Source organism: Oncorhynchus masou, chromosome 19 (assembly GCF_036934945.1).
Source record: "Oncorhynchus masou masou isolate Uvic2021 chromosome 19, UVic_Omas_1.1, whole genome shotgun sequence".
Taxonomy (NCBI): domain Eukaryota; kingdom Metazoa; phylum Chordata; class Actinopteri; order Salmoniformes; family Salmonidae; genus Oncorhynchus; species Oncorhynchus masou.
Window position 1 is genome coordinate 8,340,468 of NC_088230.1, and position 17,926 is coordinate 8,358,393.

Below are 17,926 nucleotides of genomic sequence, written 5' to 3' on the forward strand. Positions count from 1 at the left end.
GACGTTATGGACAGCAGAGGCTTGGAGTATACGACGTGGGAAGAAATAGACAGGTGGGCGGCCGAGAGAGAGTGCCGGAGCCCGCCTGGGATTCGCTGGAGCAGTGCGAAGAGAATGGAGTCGAAAAGAAAGACACGGCGGCACAGAGCGAAACCCGAAAATCAGCCCCAAAACATTTCTTGGGGGGGCTCAGAGGGAGAGTGGCTGAGTCAGGAGACAGACCTGAGCCAACTCTCCCTGTTTATCGTGAGGAGCCAAGGAGGAGACCAGAACCGGTGTTGGAGGTGAGCGAAGCAGAGACTGTGAAGGAGTTAACCTCTTGAAACTCCCCATCCTGGATCCGGGATCGTGACTAAAGCCTCAGGCTCATTAGCATAACGCAACGTTAACGATTTCTGAAAATCGCAAATAAAATGAAAATAATGCGTCTGCTCTCAAGCTTAGCCTTTTCTTAACTTCTTGGAACTCTAGGGGCGCAATTTCATTTTTGGATGAAAAACGTTCCCGTTTTAAACAAGATATTTTGTCACAAAAAGATGCTCGACTATGCATATAATTGCTACTGTTCGAAAGAAAACACTCTGACGTGTCCAGAAATACAAAGATCTTCTCTGTGCGTGCCCTTTAACGTGAGCTTCAGGCAAAACCAAGATGAGATGGCATCCAGGAAATGACAAGGATTTTTGAGGCTCTGTTTGTCATGATCTCCTTATATGGCTGTGAACGCAAGAGGAATGAATCAACCCTCTCTGTCGTTTCCCCAAGGTGTCTGCAGCATTGTGACGTATTTGTAGGCAGATCATTGGAAGATTGACCATAAGAGACCACATTTGTCATCTCAGATTTTCAAAATATGCTTTTGAACCATAGAAATTGACTAATTTGTGTAAGAGTATGCAAAGCTAGCATAGCATTTTGAGTAGCATCTAGCACGCAACATTTTCACAAAAACCAGATAACCAAATAAATAAAATCATTTACCTTTGAAGAGCTTCGGATGTTTTCAATGAGGAGACTCTCAGTTACATACCAAATGCGCAGTTTTTCCTGAAAGCGTCTGTGTGTAGGAGAAATCGTTCCGTTTTGTACATCGCATCTGGCTACCGAAACGAACCGAAAATTCAGTCACCTACAACGTCAAACTTTTTCCGAATTAACTACATAATATCGACCGAAACATGGCAAACGTTGTTTGGAATCAATCCTCAAGGTGTTTTTTCACATATCTCTTCATTGATATATCGTTCGTGGAAGCTTGCTTTCCTCTCTGAATCCCATGGAAAAATACTTGCAGCTGACTTTTGCGCACCAATTTCGGCGCAGGACACCGGGCGGACACCTGGTAAATGTGGTCTCTTATGGTCAATCTTCCAATGATCTGCCTACAAATACGTCACAATGCTGCAGACACCTTGGGGAAACGACAGAAAGGGCAGACTTACTCCTCTCGCATTCACAGCCATATAAGGAGACAATGGAAAACAGAGCCTCAAAAATCCTGCTCATTTCCTGGATGCCGTCTCATCTTGGTTTTGCCTGAAGCTCACGTTCTAGGGCACGCACAGAAAATATCTTGGTAGTTCTGGACACGTCAGAGTGTTTTCTTTCGAAAGCTATCAATTATATGCATAGTCGAGCATCTTTTTGTGATAAAATATCTTGTTTAAAACGGGAACGTTTTTCATCCAAAAATGAAATAGTGCCCCCAGAGCATCAAGAGGTTAACTTGGCTTTTGAAGACCTTAGAGATACAGGGTAGGATAGAGATAGGTCTGTAGCAGTTTGGGTCTAGAGTGTCTCCCCCTTTGAAGAGGGGGATGACCGCGGCAGCTATCCAATCTTTGGGAATCTCAGACGATACGAAAGAGAGGTTGAACAGGCTAGCAATAGGGGTTGCAACAATTTTGGCAGATAATTTACGAATGAGGGGGTCCAGATTGTCTTCCCCGGCTGATTTGTTGGGGTCCAGATTTTGCAGTTCTTTCAGAACATCAGCTATCTGGATATGGGTGAAGGAGAAATGGTGGGGGCTTGGGCAGGTTGCTGTGGAGGGTGCCGGGCAGTTGACCGGGGTAGGGGTAGCCAGGTGGAAAGCATGGCCAGCCGTAGAGAAATGCTTATTGAAATGCTCTATTAATAGTGGATTTTCGGTTGTAACAGTGTTTCCTTGCCTCAGAGCAGTGGGTAGCCGGGATGAGGTGCTCTTATTCAGAAAGCCACAGTATGTTTTTGTGCTGGTCAAGGGTAGACAGGTCTGGAGTGAACCAAGGGCTATATCTATTCCTGGTTCTATATTTTTTTAATGGGGCATGCCTATTTAAGATGGTGAGGAAGGCACTTTTAAAGAATAACCAGGCATTCTCTATTGTCGGGATGAGGTCAATGTCATTCCAGTATACCTCGGCAAGGACGATTAGAAAGGCCTGCTCGCAAAAGTGTTTTAGGGAGCGTTTGACAGTGATGAGTGGTGGTGGTTGTTTGCTCTTAGACCCATTACGGATGCAGGCAATGAGGCAGTGATTGCTGGAAACAGCAGAGGTGTATTTGGAGGGTGAGTTAGTTAGTATGATATCTACGAGGGTGCCCGTGTTTACGTATTTGGGGTTATATCTGGTATGTTCATTGATAAGTTGTGTGAGATTGAGGGCATCAATCTTAGATTGTAGGATGGCCGGGGTGTTAAGCATGTTCCAGTTTAGGTCACCTAGCAGCACGAGCTCAGAAGATAGATGGGGAGAATCAAATCACATATGGTGTCGAGGGCACAGCTGGGGGCAGAGGGTGGTCTATAGCAAGTGGCAATGGTGAGAGACTTGTTTCTCGAAAGGTTCATTTTTATAAGTAGAAACTCAAATTGTTTGGGTACAAACCTGGATAGTAAGACAGAACTCTGCAAGTTATCTTTGCAGTAAATTGCAACACTGCCCCCTTTGGCAGTTCTATCTTGTCTGAAAATGTTATAGTTAGGAATGAAAATGTCAAGGTTTTGGTGGTCTTCCTAAGCAAGGATTCAGACACGGCTAGGACATCTGGATTGTTGGAGTGTGCTAGGGCAGTGAATAAAACAAACTTAGGGAGGAGGCTTCCAATGTTAACATGCATGAAACCAAGGCTTTTACGGTTGCAGAAGTCAACAAATGACAGAGCCTGGGGGATGGGAGTGGAGGTAGACATTGCAGGGCCTGGATTAACCTCTACATCACCAGAGGAACAGAGGAGGAGTAGGATAAGGGTACGGCTAAAGGCTAACAGAACTGGACGCCTAGTACGTTCAGAACAGAGAGTAAAAGGAGCAGATTTCTGGGCATGGTAGAATATATTCATGGCATAATGTACAGACAAAGGTATAGGATGTGAATACAGTGGGGATAAACCTGTGCATATAGTGATAATGAAAGAGATACTGTCTCTAGAAATAGCATTTAAACCAGGTGATGTCACTGCGTGTGTGGGGGGTGGAACTAAATTGTTAGCCGAGGCGTGTTGAGCAGTGCTAAAGGCTCTACAGTGAAACAAAACAATAGTTACAAACCAGAACAGCAATTGACATGGCATGGTTACATTAGGGAAAGGCATGCGTAGCCGGGTGATCATACAAGTCCAGTGCGTGGCTTCAAGCATCTAGCGGCACCGGGCTAGTAGGCTAACAGAAAGGCCTTAGAGGGATGATGTGACGGAGGGAAGTCTGTTGTGGCCCCCTCGTGCAGTTACATCAGCGGACAGATCAGGTCTCCGTGTGGTAAAATTGGCAAAATATGTATAGTGGCCAAAGAAATTTGTCCGAAGGGACTCTTAAGCCAGCAGTCCAATGTGCTTTAGACAGCTAGCAGGCTGCAGATTAGCGGCTGTGCGTTCAGGGGTCATTAGCTGCTATAATTCAAGGTGAATGTTTTTTTTACAAAAATAATCATACTGAAAATGTAAAAAAATATTTAAAAAAAATTGGTTCAGAGCTGCGGTAGGAATCCGGAGATATCGAGAAGAATAAGTCTGACTAGCTCTGGTTTGACTCACGCTGTACAGACTGGCGAGAGTTGTCTGATCCGTCTGATGACCACTAGCAAAGGAAAGCTGACTGCTCGCTAGTGGCTTCGGAATGTATTCGATGGGCCTCGTAAGCCAACAGTTCATTGTGCTCTAGACAGCTAGCATTCAGGGGACGTTAGCTGCGAAGGTCGGAATGTGAGAAGGTTCAGAGCTTGCGATAGGAATCCTGGGATATGGAGAGAAAAATAGGTCCGGTTGATTCACGTTGTACAAACTGGCGAGAGCTTTCCGAGCTAGAGGTTAGCTGATGACCGTTAGCTGGCTAGTTAGCTGGCTAGTTATGGTGGAGAGATTCCAGTAATAGAGGCAAAGAAAAATATTAAAGGGGCAGGGATAGAACAGGGGGGCTTTTAATCACAGCACCTACAGCAGTGCTCTCCAACCCTATTCCTGGAGAGCTACTCTCCTGTAGGTGTTCGATCCAGCCCTAATCTAGCGCACCTGATTCTAATAATTAGCTGGTTGTTAACTTCCACCAGGTTAATTACAATTGTGGTTGGACTGAAAACCTACAGGAGCGTAGCTCTCCAGGAAGAGAGTTGGGGAGCCCTGGCCTACAGCATAGTGCTCAACAGAGCCTTTAATACTGGTAATCATAATAATAAGGTTCACTTTCATTCTCTACCTTAAAACTGAAGAGATTTATTCCCTGTTTCTAGCTCAGTAAGCATTGCTCAGGAACGCTTTACCACTGACTCATCCAGTGACCACCCTTCTTCCCCTTGATACAGACACACTAATCCATTCACTGTAAATGTAAACTCTCTCACTTTCACAAACCTTTTTCAAGGTCTTTAAAATTCTCTAGTCAAAGAGGAATGTTGGCTGATTCAAGAGAAGAGAGTTTCTCTGTTACTGGTATGAATGCTTACAAGGACTAATGCTAATGTAACAGGAATGCCATTATTTTATCTTTCTTTTCCAGAGTCAAGAGTTCCACATTTACACTCAGTACTGCACCAATTACCCAAGGTAAGAAACCCTGCATTAAACACAAATAGTTTGCCCCCCTTTTATTGTGTCTTTGTGCGTGTACATTTGTGCATGTTTAAAAGTCTAATATGTAGTATGAATGTATGTAAAAGCATCCACATTGTTACCTTATGTGATCTGGGTTTGCATACACGTGACTCTCACCTTCACGTTCTTGATTCCCAGAGTGTCATATAGCTCTGTATTGTCTGCATAGAGCTACAATACCTCAGCTTTTCTCTCTCTGTGTAGCCTTGATATACAGCCGAATCCAACAGGAGTCCAACTTTATGCCTCACTGCCAGTTAATGCCCCAAGGTCTCTCTCTCGCTTTCTCTACCCCCCTCTCTTTTTTTCTTTTATATGGAGCATATTGACAGAGTTACAGCCCCTACTCTGACAGATGGGTATTATACCCATCACCTTATCACACTCAGCGACTTTAATGTTTTATTCCACCTTGTGTGAACGACCTGTTGTTATTGGAAATTGTGTGTGTGTGTGTGTGTGTGTGTGTGTGTGTGTGTGTGTGTGTGTGTGTGTGTGTGTGTGTGTGTGTGTGTGTGTGTGTGTGTGTGTGTGTGTGCGTACGTGTGTGTGCTTGTGCTTGTGCTTGGGTCTGGGGGACAAAGACATGAGGCAATTCTTCACAATCAAACCTAATGAGGGCTGTGTGTTTCACAATGGTTGTGACGCACTAAAAACAGCACACCTGAAATTATCGATGATGATAAATAGAGTAGTTTCAGATATTGTGTGTGTATGTGTCCACATTACAGTGCAGTTCCACACAGGCCTCACATTGTTCTCTCTACGAAATCCAAATTGAGACCTCAGAATGACTGAGATACAGCAGCCTTGGTTCCTATTCTAATTGTGTGTGTGTGTGTGTGTGTGTGTGTGTGTGTGTGTGTGTGTGTGTGTGTGTGTGTGTGTGTGCGTGTGCGTGTGTGTGCGTGCGTGCCGGTCGTGTGCGACCTTGGCTAGGGTCACCAGCTGTGTGAGGGGGTGGTTGAGGGTCTCAAAAATCCTTACAAGAGCCCATTAATACACACACACTCAAATATATTCCTATTTGGTCACAGCATAGAAAGTCCATGGGCCCTTGACCTGACCTTGCTCCGTCCTCTCAGATAGGACTGTGTGTGTATTTGTGTGTGCGTGCGCATGTGATCAGTCACTTTAATTGTTCTACAATATCTGTCATTGTTTCCTAGGATTAATATCAGGTTTTATTTTTCCTTCTCTCCCTCCCCCTTTCCCTTTGCAGGTCAGTGGCTGTGTTGACTGAGTGTATGAGGAATAAGGCATTGGCCAAGTTTTTCCGGGAACGTCAGGAATCTTTGAGACACTCCCTGCCTTTGGGCTCCTACCTGCTCAAGCCAGTGCAGAGGATCCTCAAGTACCACTTACTGCTACACGTTAGTAATACATCTATACATGCTCAATACTGTGTATTCAAAAATGGATTAAAGACAAACACATCCTTATCAATCTACACACAATACCCCATAACGAGAAAGTGAAAACAGGTTTTTAGACATTTTAGCAAGTGTATTACAAATAAAAAACAGATATACCTTGTTTACATAAGTATTCAGACCTTGCTATGAGACTCGAAATTGAGCTCAGGTGTATCCATAGATCATGTTTTTCTACAACTTGATTGGAGTCCACCTGTGGTACATTCAATTGATTGAACATGATTTGGAAAGACACACACCTGTCTATATGAGGTCCCACGCTTGACACTATATCTGAGCAAAAACCAAGCCATGAGGTCGAAGGAATTGTCCCTAGAGCTACGAAACAGGTAAGGCACATAACAGCCTGCTTGGAGTTTGCCAAAAGGCACCTAAAGGACTCTCCAGCCATGAGAAACGAGATTCTCTGATCTGATGAAACCAAGATTGAACTCTTTGGCCTGAATGCCAAGTGTCACGTCTGGAGGAAACCTGGCACCATTCCTACAGTGACGCATGGTGTTGGCAGCATCATGCCTTGGGGATGTTTTTCAGTTGCATGGACTAGTAGACTAATCAGGATTGGGGGAAAGATGAATGGAGAAAACTACAGAGAGACCCTTGATTAAAACCTGCTATAGAACACTCAGGAACTCAGACTGAATGTCCTCGAGTGGTCCAGCCAGAGCCCGGATTTGAACCCGATCGAACATCTCTGAAAATAGCTACCCATCCAACCTGACAGAGTTTGATAGGATCTGCAGAGAAGAAGGGGAGAAACTCCCCAAATACAGGTGTGCCAAGCTTATAGCATCATAGCCAAGAAGACTCGAGGCTGTAATCCCTGCCAAAGGTGCTTCAACCAAGTTCTGAGTAAAGGGTCAGAATACTTCCCTAAATTAGCTATTTCAGATTAAAAATAAAAAAAAATAAAAAAATGTCTTCTAAAAAACAGTTTTTGCTTTGTCATTATGTGGTATTGTGTGTAGATTGAGGATTTTTTTTAAATCGAAAAATGCTGTAATGTAAGAAAATGTGGAGAAATTCAAGAGTTCTGGAGACTTTGTGAATGCACTGTACTCCTAACACACACTGTATGCCTAACCATACATAACTGCATCCACAACTTGCATTTGTGTGTGTACAGTTAGCTCTAATGGACTGTATGTGCAGTTAGCCACCAGTCTATTTTTGAACTAGCTAACCCTATTGCCAAGAAAACCCAGGCAAACATAGCTGGCTATTGCAGAAACAGATGGTACCCAGTCTAGCGTACATCTAGCCGATTACATTAACCACTCTAACACCAAGTGTATTTCCTGCCCCCTGTAGGAGATAGCCAACCACCTGGAGAAGGACACAGAGATGTATGAGGTGGTGCAGGAGGCCATAGACACCATGCAGAGAGTAGCCTGGCACATCAACGACATGAAAAGGAAACATGAACACGCTGTCAGGTTGCAGGTGAATTAACACTTCCAAGTGAACATGCTTAAACATGTAAACAGGTACATAGGCACACTGCATATGCAGGTGTGTGTGAGCCCACATACAGGACTTGGGTTTTGTCCTCAGATCCTCCCATTGTGTCCCTAGCCTTCGTCAATCTAGTTTACATCCCAAATGTCCCCCTATTCCCTACATAGTGCACTACTTTTCATCAGAGCACTATGGGCCCCAGTCAAAGTAGTGCACTGTATAGGGAATAGGGTGCCATTTGGGACGCGGATTTGTTTCAGTCTCCTTAAGTTATGCAATACATTGTTTTCCAGGGCTAAGGATGGCCTTGTATAACACAGCAGGCAGACAAAAGGGAAAGTGTAGCTTTAATCTATGGGGAGGGAGGATGATCAGATGTTCAGATGAGTGAAAGAATGTGTATGGAAGTATTTAATCAGGATCTGGTAAAGAGTGCTTAGTTGACCTGTCTAAGTCTCTCTGTCCTTTTTTCTCTCGCTCCTCTCCTTCCTCTCTTCTCTCATTCGGCTCTTCTCTCCTCCTTCTCTTCTGTCCTTTCCCGTCCTACTCTTGTTTTCTCACTTGTTTCACTTACCTTACTCTCATCCTCTTCTGCATTCTCTATCCCTCTCTTACTCACTCTCCCCCTTTACTCCTCCTCCCTCTCTATCCCTGTCCCTCTCTCTTTCATTTACTCTAACCCCGCTCCTCCTCCTCCACCCTATATCCCCCTCCCTCTCTCAGGAAATCCAGAGTCTGCTGACCAATTGGAAGGGGCCTGATCTGATTGGCTATGGGGAGCTGGTTCTGGAGGGGACGTTCCGTCTGCAACGAGCCAAGAATGAGCGCACGCTTTTCCTGTTCGACAAACTGCTGCTGGTCACCAAGAAACGTGAGGAGGCCTACACCTACAAGGCCCACATCCTGGTCAGTCACAACACTAACACTAAAATATCTCCCAAAACTATCTCCCAAAAGGTGTACCATAATACCTCTACCTAATAGATCCTGTTAGATATAGGGGGCAGTATTTCCCCTTTGGATGAATTGCATGCCCATAGTGAACTGCATCAAAATCTGTCCTAAATTGCTAATATATGCATATTACTATTAATATTGGATAGAAAACACTCTGAAGTTTCTAAAACCGTTTGAATTATGTCTGTGAGTATAACAGAACTCACAGGGCAGGCAATCTTCCAAACTAGTTTTGAAATCCTGAAAGTTGGGGCAACTTTGACGTCCTCGCCCCCTCCCTTCCCAACAAGTTATGGATCTGGAAACACTTCCTATGTCTTCCACTAGACGTCCTCATTCAGTCGAAAGTGTAATGGAGCATTTGCTGTGAACTTTGACCTAATGGGAAGGAAAGTAGTAAGTGTCGCAAAAGATTTCCATGTGCTTTAGGCGCATTTGCGTTTGAGTGCTTCGGCTGGTCCAATCAGCCCCAGATGAAAATGAATGGTCCGGTTGGAATGCTATTGGTTCTATATGAACATAACATCCTGAAGATTGATTCTGCACTTAGTTTAACAAGTTTCGTCAACCTGTAATATGTAATTTGGAAGTTTTGATGCAAAGTTATCCTGGACCAGAAATCAATTTTTTGGGCATTTTAGCAAATGCCCTTACTTGGACACTAGAATTGAACATTATGAAACAAAACAATTTATTGTTGAACTAGGACTCCTTGCACTACATTCTGATGGAAGATCATCAAAGGTAAGGGAACATTTATGTTGTAATTTTGTATTTCTGTTGACTCCAACATGACGGAGAAATATTGTTACTGTCTGAGCGCCGTCTCAATGTTAGGCTTTTTCCGTAACGTAAAAAAAAAAAATGTGACACAGCGGTTGCATTAAGAACCAGTGTATCTTTAATTATATGTAGAACATGTATGTTTAGTCAAAGTTTATGATGAGTATTTCTGTTATCTGGCGTAGCTTTCTATAATTCCTCCGGATATTTTGGAGTATTTTCTGAACATGGCGTCAATGTAAACCGAGATTTATGGATATAAAATGCATATTATCGAACAAAACATAAATGTACTGTGTAACATGTCATATGACTGTCATCTGATGAAGATTTTCAAGAGGTTAGTGATTGATTTTTTTTAAATCCTGCTTTTGTCCTTTTATCTTTTAAAATGGCTACGTTTTTCTTTGTTTTGGTGGTGGTCTAACATAAATATATGCTGTGTTTTCGCCGTAAAACATTTAAAAATCTGACACGCTGGGTAGATGAACAAGGTGTTTATCTTTAATTTGAGATATTGGACTTGTTAATGTGTGGAGGTTAAATATTTCTAAGAATATTTTTGCATTCCCTGCGCCACCGTTTCAGCTGATCGGGGGGGTGGAGTTCCTGTAGGGGAACCTATAGCCTTAAGAGACATCCATCATACTAGCCGTGGCTCTATGTCATTATAGTGTTGCAACCTGATGTTGGTGGAAGTCATTCCGAAAGAGCCTTTCAGCTTCAGTGTGTTCCACTACAAGAACCCCAAACTACAGCACAACGTACAGGTAACGCAAAACTACACCCCACTACTAGAGCATGTTCCACAGGCGATTGTACAGCATAGAGTACAAGTAAATTGTGCCCTGCCAAGCCCACCACTCCACCACTCCAGACGTGTTAAATTATTTAGCGTGGATAAGAAGGATTCGTCATTTCTCAACGTGTGTTTGGGTACTCACTTCAAACAATTCCATAATCTGTGTTACGTAACAAACACATAGAGGAGTAGAAGATGGGTTTGTGATAATCGTCTTGTACACGTCTCTCCCTTAATCTGTCTCTCTTCTTCTCTTCTCTTCTCTTCTCTCCTCTCTGTTGTGTTGTGTTCCGCCCCCAGGCCAGATCCCAGCAGGACAAACGCATGTGGATCCTGCATTTAAAGAGACTCATACTTGAAAACCACCCTGCTAAAATCCCAGCCAAGGTGAGACACGGAGCAAGCAATGTGTGTGCTCACTAACAACATAAACACAACACTGAGTGGGAGGAAGTGGAATGGTCTATCTTTCTCTCTCTCTCTTTCTCAATCCCCCCTCTCTCTACCTCTCTCCACTCTCTTCCTTCAGCCTTGGCTCAGGTGCAAATGGAAAATGATGCTTTTGTCCGGAGGAAAATGTTGAGTGTTCATTGTAATTACAATAAAGGGATCTGTGGTTAAACGTGATATTGGAAAGTAGTCCTGTTCTGTTTGGTGAAGACAAATGTCTGGCGCCATCTGGTGTCTGGTAGCCCCAAATATCAACCTCAAGTATAGAATGACCAAACTTTGTAATGTAGAGCTCACTTTATTGAAGGAACATTTGAAAAATATTCAACTTTATATTCATCTCCAGCACCACCCCAACATCAAAATATGTGAAAATTGCATGATTATACAGTACCAGTCAAAAGTTTGGACACACCTAGTCAAGGGTTTTTCTTTATTTGTACTAATTTCTTTATTGTAGAATAATTGTGAAGACATCAAACTATTAAATAACACATATGGAATCATGTAGTAAACAAAAAAGTGTTTAAAAAATCAAGATATATTTTATATTTGAGGTTCTTCAAAGTAGCCACCCTTTGCCTAAATGACAGCTTTGTACACGCTTGGCATTCTCTCAACTAGCTTCACCTGGAGTGCTTTTCTAACAGTTTTAAAGTACTTCCCACATGTGCTGAGCACTTGCTGGCTGCTTTTCTCTAACTCTGTGGTCCAACTCATCCCAAACCATCTTAATTGAGTTGAGGTCGGGTGATTATGGAGGCCAGGTCATCTGATGCAGCATGCCATCACTTTCCTTATTGGTCAAATAACCCTTACACAGCCTGGAGGTGTTTTGGGTCATTGTCCTGTTGAAAAACAATGATAGTCCCACTAAGTGCAAACCAGATGGGATGGCGTATTGCTGCAGAATGCTGTGGTAGCCATGCTGGTGACTTGAAGTGTGACTTGAATTCAGAATAAATCCCCAAGTGTCACCAGCAAAGCACCCCCACACCATCACACCTCCTCCTCCATGCTTCACGGTGGGAACCACACATGTGGAGATCATGTTTCCTGGCCAGCAAGTCTCTTCTTATTATTGGTGTCCTTCAGTAGTGGTTTCTTTGCAGAAATTCAACCATGAAGGCCTGATTCACATAGTCTCCTCTGAACAGTTGATGTTGAGATGTGTCTGTAACTGGAAGTCAGTGAAGCATTTATTTGGGCTGCAATTTGAGGTGCAGTTAACTCTAATTAACTTTTTCTCTGCATCAGAGGTAAGTCTGGGTCTTTCTTTCCTCTGGTGGTCCTCATGAGAGCCAGTTTCATCATAGTGCTTGATGGTTTTTGTAACTGCACTTGAAGAAACTTTAAAAGTTCTTGACATTTTCCTCATTGACTGACCTTCATGTCTTAAAGGAATGATGGACTGTAATTTCTCTTGAATGATTTTCGCTGTTCTTGCCATAATATGGACTTGTTCTTTTACCAAATAGAGCTGTCTTCTGTAGACCTTGTCACAACCGATTGGCCCAAATGCGTTAAGAAGGAAAGAAATTGCACAAATTAAAACATGTGTTTCAGACATAAGGAAGTGAATGGCTGCAAACTTTCTACTTTTAAACTCGGACAAAACAGAGATGCTTGTTCTAGGTCCCAAGTAAAAAAGAGATCTTCTGTTGAATCTGACAATTAATCTTAATGATTGTACAGTCGTCTCAAATAAAACGGTGAAGGACCTCGGTGTTACTCTGGACCCTGATCTCTCTTTTGAAGAACATATCAAGACCATTTCAAGGGCAGCTTTTTTCCATCTATGTAACATTGCAAAAATCAGAAACTTTCTGTCCAACAATTATGCAGAAAAATTCATCCAGGCTTGTGTCACTTCTAGGTTAGACTACTGCAATGCTCTACTTTCCGGCTACCCAGAAAAGCACTGAATAAACTTCAGTTAGTGCTAAATACGGCTGCTAGAATCCTGACTAGAACCAATTTTTTTTATCATATTACTCCAGTGCTACCCTCCCTACACTGGCTTCCTGTTAAGGCAATGGCTGATTTTCAAGGTTTTACTGCTAACCTACAAAGCATTACAAAGGCTTGCTCCTACCTATCTCTCTGATTTGGTCCTGCCGTACATTCCTACACGTACGCTACGGTCACAAGACGCAGGCCTCCTAATTGTCCCTAGAATTTCTAAGCGAACAGCTGGAGGCAGGGCTTTCTCCTATAGAGCTCCATTTTTATGGAATGGTCTGCCTACCCATGTAAGAGACGCAAACTCGGTCTCAACCTTTAAGTCTTTACTGAAGACTCATCTCTTCAGTGGGTCATATGATTGAGTGTAGTCTGGCCCAGGATTGGGAAGGTGAACGGAAAGGCTCTGGAGCAACGAACCGCCCTTGCTGTCTCTGCCTGGCCGGTTCCCCTCTTTCCACTGGGATTCTCTGCCTCTAACCCTAACCCTCACTTGAGTGGGTTGAGTCACTGATGTGATCTTCCTGTCTGGGTTGGCGCCCCTCCCCCTTGGGTTGTGCCGTATCGGAGATCTTTGTGGGCTATACTCAGCCTTGTCTCAGGATGGTAGGTTGGTGGTTGAAGATATCCCTCTAGTGGTGTGGGCGCTGTGCTTTGGCAAAGTGGGTGGGGTTATATCCTTCCTGTTTGGCCCTGTCCGGGGGTGTCCTCGGATGGGGCCACAGTGTCTCCTGACCCCTCCTGTCTCAGCCTCCAGTATTTATGCTGCAGTAGTTTATGTGTCGGGGGCTAGGGTCAGTTTGTTATATTTACATTTACATTTAAGTCATTTAGCAGACGCTCTTATCCAGAGCGACTTACAAATTGGATATCTGGAGTACTTCTCCTGTCCTATTCGGTGTCCTGTGTGAATTTAAGTATGCTCTCTCTAATTCTCTCTTTCTCTCTCTCTTTCTCTCTCTCGGAGGACCTGAGCCCTAGGACCATGCCTCAGGACTACCTGACATGATGACTCCTTGCTTTCCCCAGTCCACCTGGCCATGCTGCTGCTCCAGTTTCAACTGTTCTGCCTTATTATTATTATTGGACCAATCTGGTCATTTATGAACATTTGAACATCTTGGCCATGTTCTGTTATAATCTCCACCCAGCACAGCCAGAAGAGGACTGGCCACCCCACATAGCCTGGTTCCTCTCTAGATTTCTTCCTCGGTTTTGGCCTTTCTAGGGAGTTTTTCCTAGCCACCGTGCTTCTACACCTGCATTGCTTGCTGTTTGGGGTTTTAGGCTGGGTTTCTGTACAGCACTTTGAGATATCAGCTGATGTACGAAGGGCTATATAAATAAATTTGATTTGATTTGAAAATCTGTTGTGACTCGGGGGCAGTATTTTAATTCTTGGAGAAAAAAATGTTCCCGTAGTAAACAGGATATTTTGTCAGGACAAGATGCTAGAATATGCATAAAATTTAGATTTTTGGAAAAAGGAACATTTGCTATCAAACTGGGAGTCTCGTGAGTGAAAACATCCGAAGCTCATCAAAGGTAAACAATTTAATTTGATTGCTTTTCTGATTTCCGTGACCAAGTTACCTGCTGCTAGCTGGACAAAATGCTATGCTAGGCTATCGATAAACTTACACAAATGCTTGTCTGGCTTTGGCTGTAAAGCATATTTAGAAAATCTGAGTTGACAGGGTGATTAACAAAAGGCTAAGCTGTGTCTCAATATATTTCATTTGTGATTTTCATGAATAGGAATATTTTCTAGGAATATTTATGTCTGTTGCGTTATGCTAATTAGTGTCGGGCTATGATTACGCTCCCTCATGCGGGATGGGGAGTCATTAGAGGTTAACGTTTAATAATGCACACCTGTTAATTGAAATTAATTCCAGGTGACTGCCTCATGAAGCTCGTTGAGATAATGCCAAGAGTGTGCAAAGCTGTCATCAAGGCAAAGGGCGGCTACTTTAAATAATCTCAAATATAAAATATCTTTTGATTTAACACTTTTTTGTTTACTACATGGTTCCATATTTGTTATTTCATAGTTTTGATGTGTTCACTATTATTCTGCAATGTAGAAAATAGTTGAAATAAAAACCCTTGAATGAATAGGTGTTTCAACTTTGACTGGTACTGTAAAGTTTGTAGTAAAAAAAGACACAGGAGGATAATTGTTTCCAATGACTATCGGTGTGCATCGTGTGATTTTAACAAGTTATGAGTTGGCATTGCCTGCTAATTGCCTACTAATTGGTTGATGATGTTATTGGGAACACTTATATTCTATCTCTTTTACTAGAAAACAATAGAAATGCACAATTTTCACATATGTTGGTGTTGCTTGAGATTATGTGTTATGTACTTGAGTGAAGACCCAAAAGCGGTTTTAACAGAAACAGAGTTCTTTTAATGAAAAAACAGGAATGGCATAGATCCTCTTCCGACGTTGTCAATGGCACAATAGAATACCCGCAGAGAGGGTGACAAATGAAACATAAAGTCCCTCTGATGAATAGCTGGGTAGCGGCGACAGGCTGCAGGACGCTCTGGGTCGGTGCGGGTCACAGAGGAACGGTGGTAGCTGATCACACGTGGCATATGATTAACTGGACACGGTGCAAACAAAAGATAGTTAGTAGAGTGCAGGATGCACCTGCCAGGCAGACTCCGACAGGATAGGACTAGGAGAAAGCAAACGAGACGATAGCTTGCTTCTGGCATGAGTAACACAAACGAGAATCTGACACCGAAAGTAGCAGGAACAGAGAGAGAAATAGAGACCTAATCAGAGGGAAAAAAGGGAACAGGTGGGGAAAGGGTGAATGAGCTAGTTAGGGGAGATGAGGAACAGCTGGAGAAGGAGAGAAAGAGAAGGTAACCTAATAAGACCAGCAGAGAGAGACAGAGTGAAGAGAAAGGACAGGAACAGACATAATAAGACATGACAGTACCCCCCACTCACCGAGCGCCTCCTGGCGCACTCGAGGAGGAAACCTGGCGGCAACGGAGGAAATCATCGATCAGCGAACGGTCCAGCACGTCCCGAGAGGGAACCCAACTCCTCTCCTCAGGACCGTACCCCTCCCAATCCACTAGGTACTGATGACCACGGCCCCGAGGACGCATGTCCAAAATCTTACGAACCCTGTAGATAGGTGCGCCCTCGACAAGGATGGGGGGGGGGAGGGACGAGCGGGGGCGCGAAGAACGGGCTTAACACAGGAGACATGGAAGACCGGGTGAACGCGACGAAGATAACGCGGGAGAAGAAGTCGCACTGCGACAGGATTAATGACTTGAGAAATACGGAACGGACCAATGAACCGCGGGGTCAACTTGCGAGAAGCTGTCTTAAGGGGAAGGTTCTGAGTGGAGAGCCATACTCTCTGACCGCAACAATATCTAGGACTCTTGGTCCTACGCTTATTAGCGGCCCTCACAGTCTGCGCCCTATTACGGCAAAGTGCCGACCTGACCCCCTTCCAGGTGCGCTCGCAACGCTGGACAAAAGCCTGAGCGGAGGGGACGCAGGACTCGGCGAGCTGAGATGAGAACAGCGGAGGCTGGTACCCGAGGCTACTCTGAAAAGGAGATAGACCGGTAGCAGACGAAGGAAGCGAGTTGTGGGCGTACTCTGCCCAGGGGAGCTGTTCTGACCAAGACGCAGGGTTACGAAAAGAAAGACTGCGTAAGATGCGACCAACAGTCTGATTGGCCCGTTCGGCTTGACCGTTAGACTGGGGATGAAAGCCGGACGAGAGACTGACGGAAGCCCCAATCAAACGGCAAAACTCCCTCCAAAATTGAGACGTGAACTGCGGGCCTCTGTCCGAAACGACGTCTGACGGAAGGCCATGAATTCGGAAAACATTCTCGATAATGATCTGAGCCGTCTCCTTAGCAGAAGGGAGCTTAGCGAGAGGAATGAAATGAGCCGCCTTAGAGAATCTATCGACAACCGTAAGAATAACTGTCTTCCCCGCTGATGAAGGCAGTCCGGTGATAAAATCTAAAGCGATGTGAGACCACGGTCGAGAGGGAATGGGAAGCGGTCTGAGACGGCCGGCAGGAGGAGAGTTCCCAGATTTAGTCTGCGCGCAGACCGAACAAGCAGCGACAAATCGACGCGCGTCACGTTCCCGAGTGGGCCACCAGAAACGCTGGCGAATGGAAGCGAGCGTACCCCGAACGCCGGGGTGGCCGGCTAACTTGGCAGAGTGGTCCCACTGAAGAACGGCCGGACGAGTAGGAACGGGAACGAACAGAAGGTTCCTAGGACAAGCTCGCGGCGACGGAGTGTGAGCGAGTGCTTGCTTTACCTGCCTCTCAATTCCCCAGACAGTCAACCCGACAACACGCCCCTCAGGGAGAATCCCCTCGGGGTCGGTGGAGACCTCAGAAGAACTGAAGAGACGAGATAAAGCATCAGGCTTGGTGTTTTTGAGCCCGGACGATAAGAAATAACAAACTCGAAACGAGCGAAAAACAGAGCCCAACGAGCCTGACGCGCATTAAGTCGTTTGGCTGAACGGATGTACTCAAGGTTCCTATGGTCAGTCCAAACGACAAAAGGAACGGTCGCCCCCTCCAACCACTGTCGCCATTCGCCTAGGGCTAAGTGGATGGCGAGCAGTTCGCGATTACCAACATCATAATTACGTTCTGACGGCGATAAGCGATGAGAGAAAACGCGCAAGGATGGACCTTGCCGTCAGAGAGGGAGCGCTGAGAAAGAATGGCTCCCACGCCCACCTCTGACGCGTCAACCTCAACAACAAACTGTCTAGAGATGTCAGGTGTAACAAGAATAGGTGCGGATGTAAAACGATTCTTGAGAAGATCAAAAGCTCCCTGGGCGGAAACGGACCACTTAAAGCACGTCTTAACAGAAGTAAGGGCTGTGAGGGGAGCTGCCACCTGACCGAAATTACGGATGAAACGACGATAGAAATTCGCGAAGCCAAGAAAGCGCTGCAGCTCGACGCGTGACTTAGGAACGGGC

The 17,926-nt window shown here is 44.6% G+C and overlaps 1 protein-coding gene across 1 annotated transcript in view; it reads left to right on the plus strand.

The window, feature by feature from the left end:
• The window catches only part of LOC135505755 (pleckstrin homology domain-containing family G member 1-like), a 168,449-nt gene that overhangs the window by 122,880 nt on the left and 27,643 nt on the right, over nt 1–17,926 (plus strand). Inside the window, exons 5-10 of the mRNA XM_064924855.1 lie at nt 4,973–5,019; nt 6,290–6,440; nt 7,815–7,946; nt 8,685–8,867; nt 10,376–10,471; nt 10,804–10,890. Coding sequence (XP_064780927.1) covers nt 4,973–5,019; nt 6,290–6,440; nt 7,815–7,946; nt 8,685–8,867; nt 10,376–10,471; nt 10,804–10,890 — 696 coding nt within the window. The remainder of the gene's footprint in view (nt 1–4,972; nt 5,020–6,289; nt 6,441–7,814; nt 7,947–8,684; nt 8,868–10,375; nt 10,472–10,803; nt 10,891–17,926) is intronic.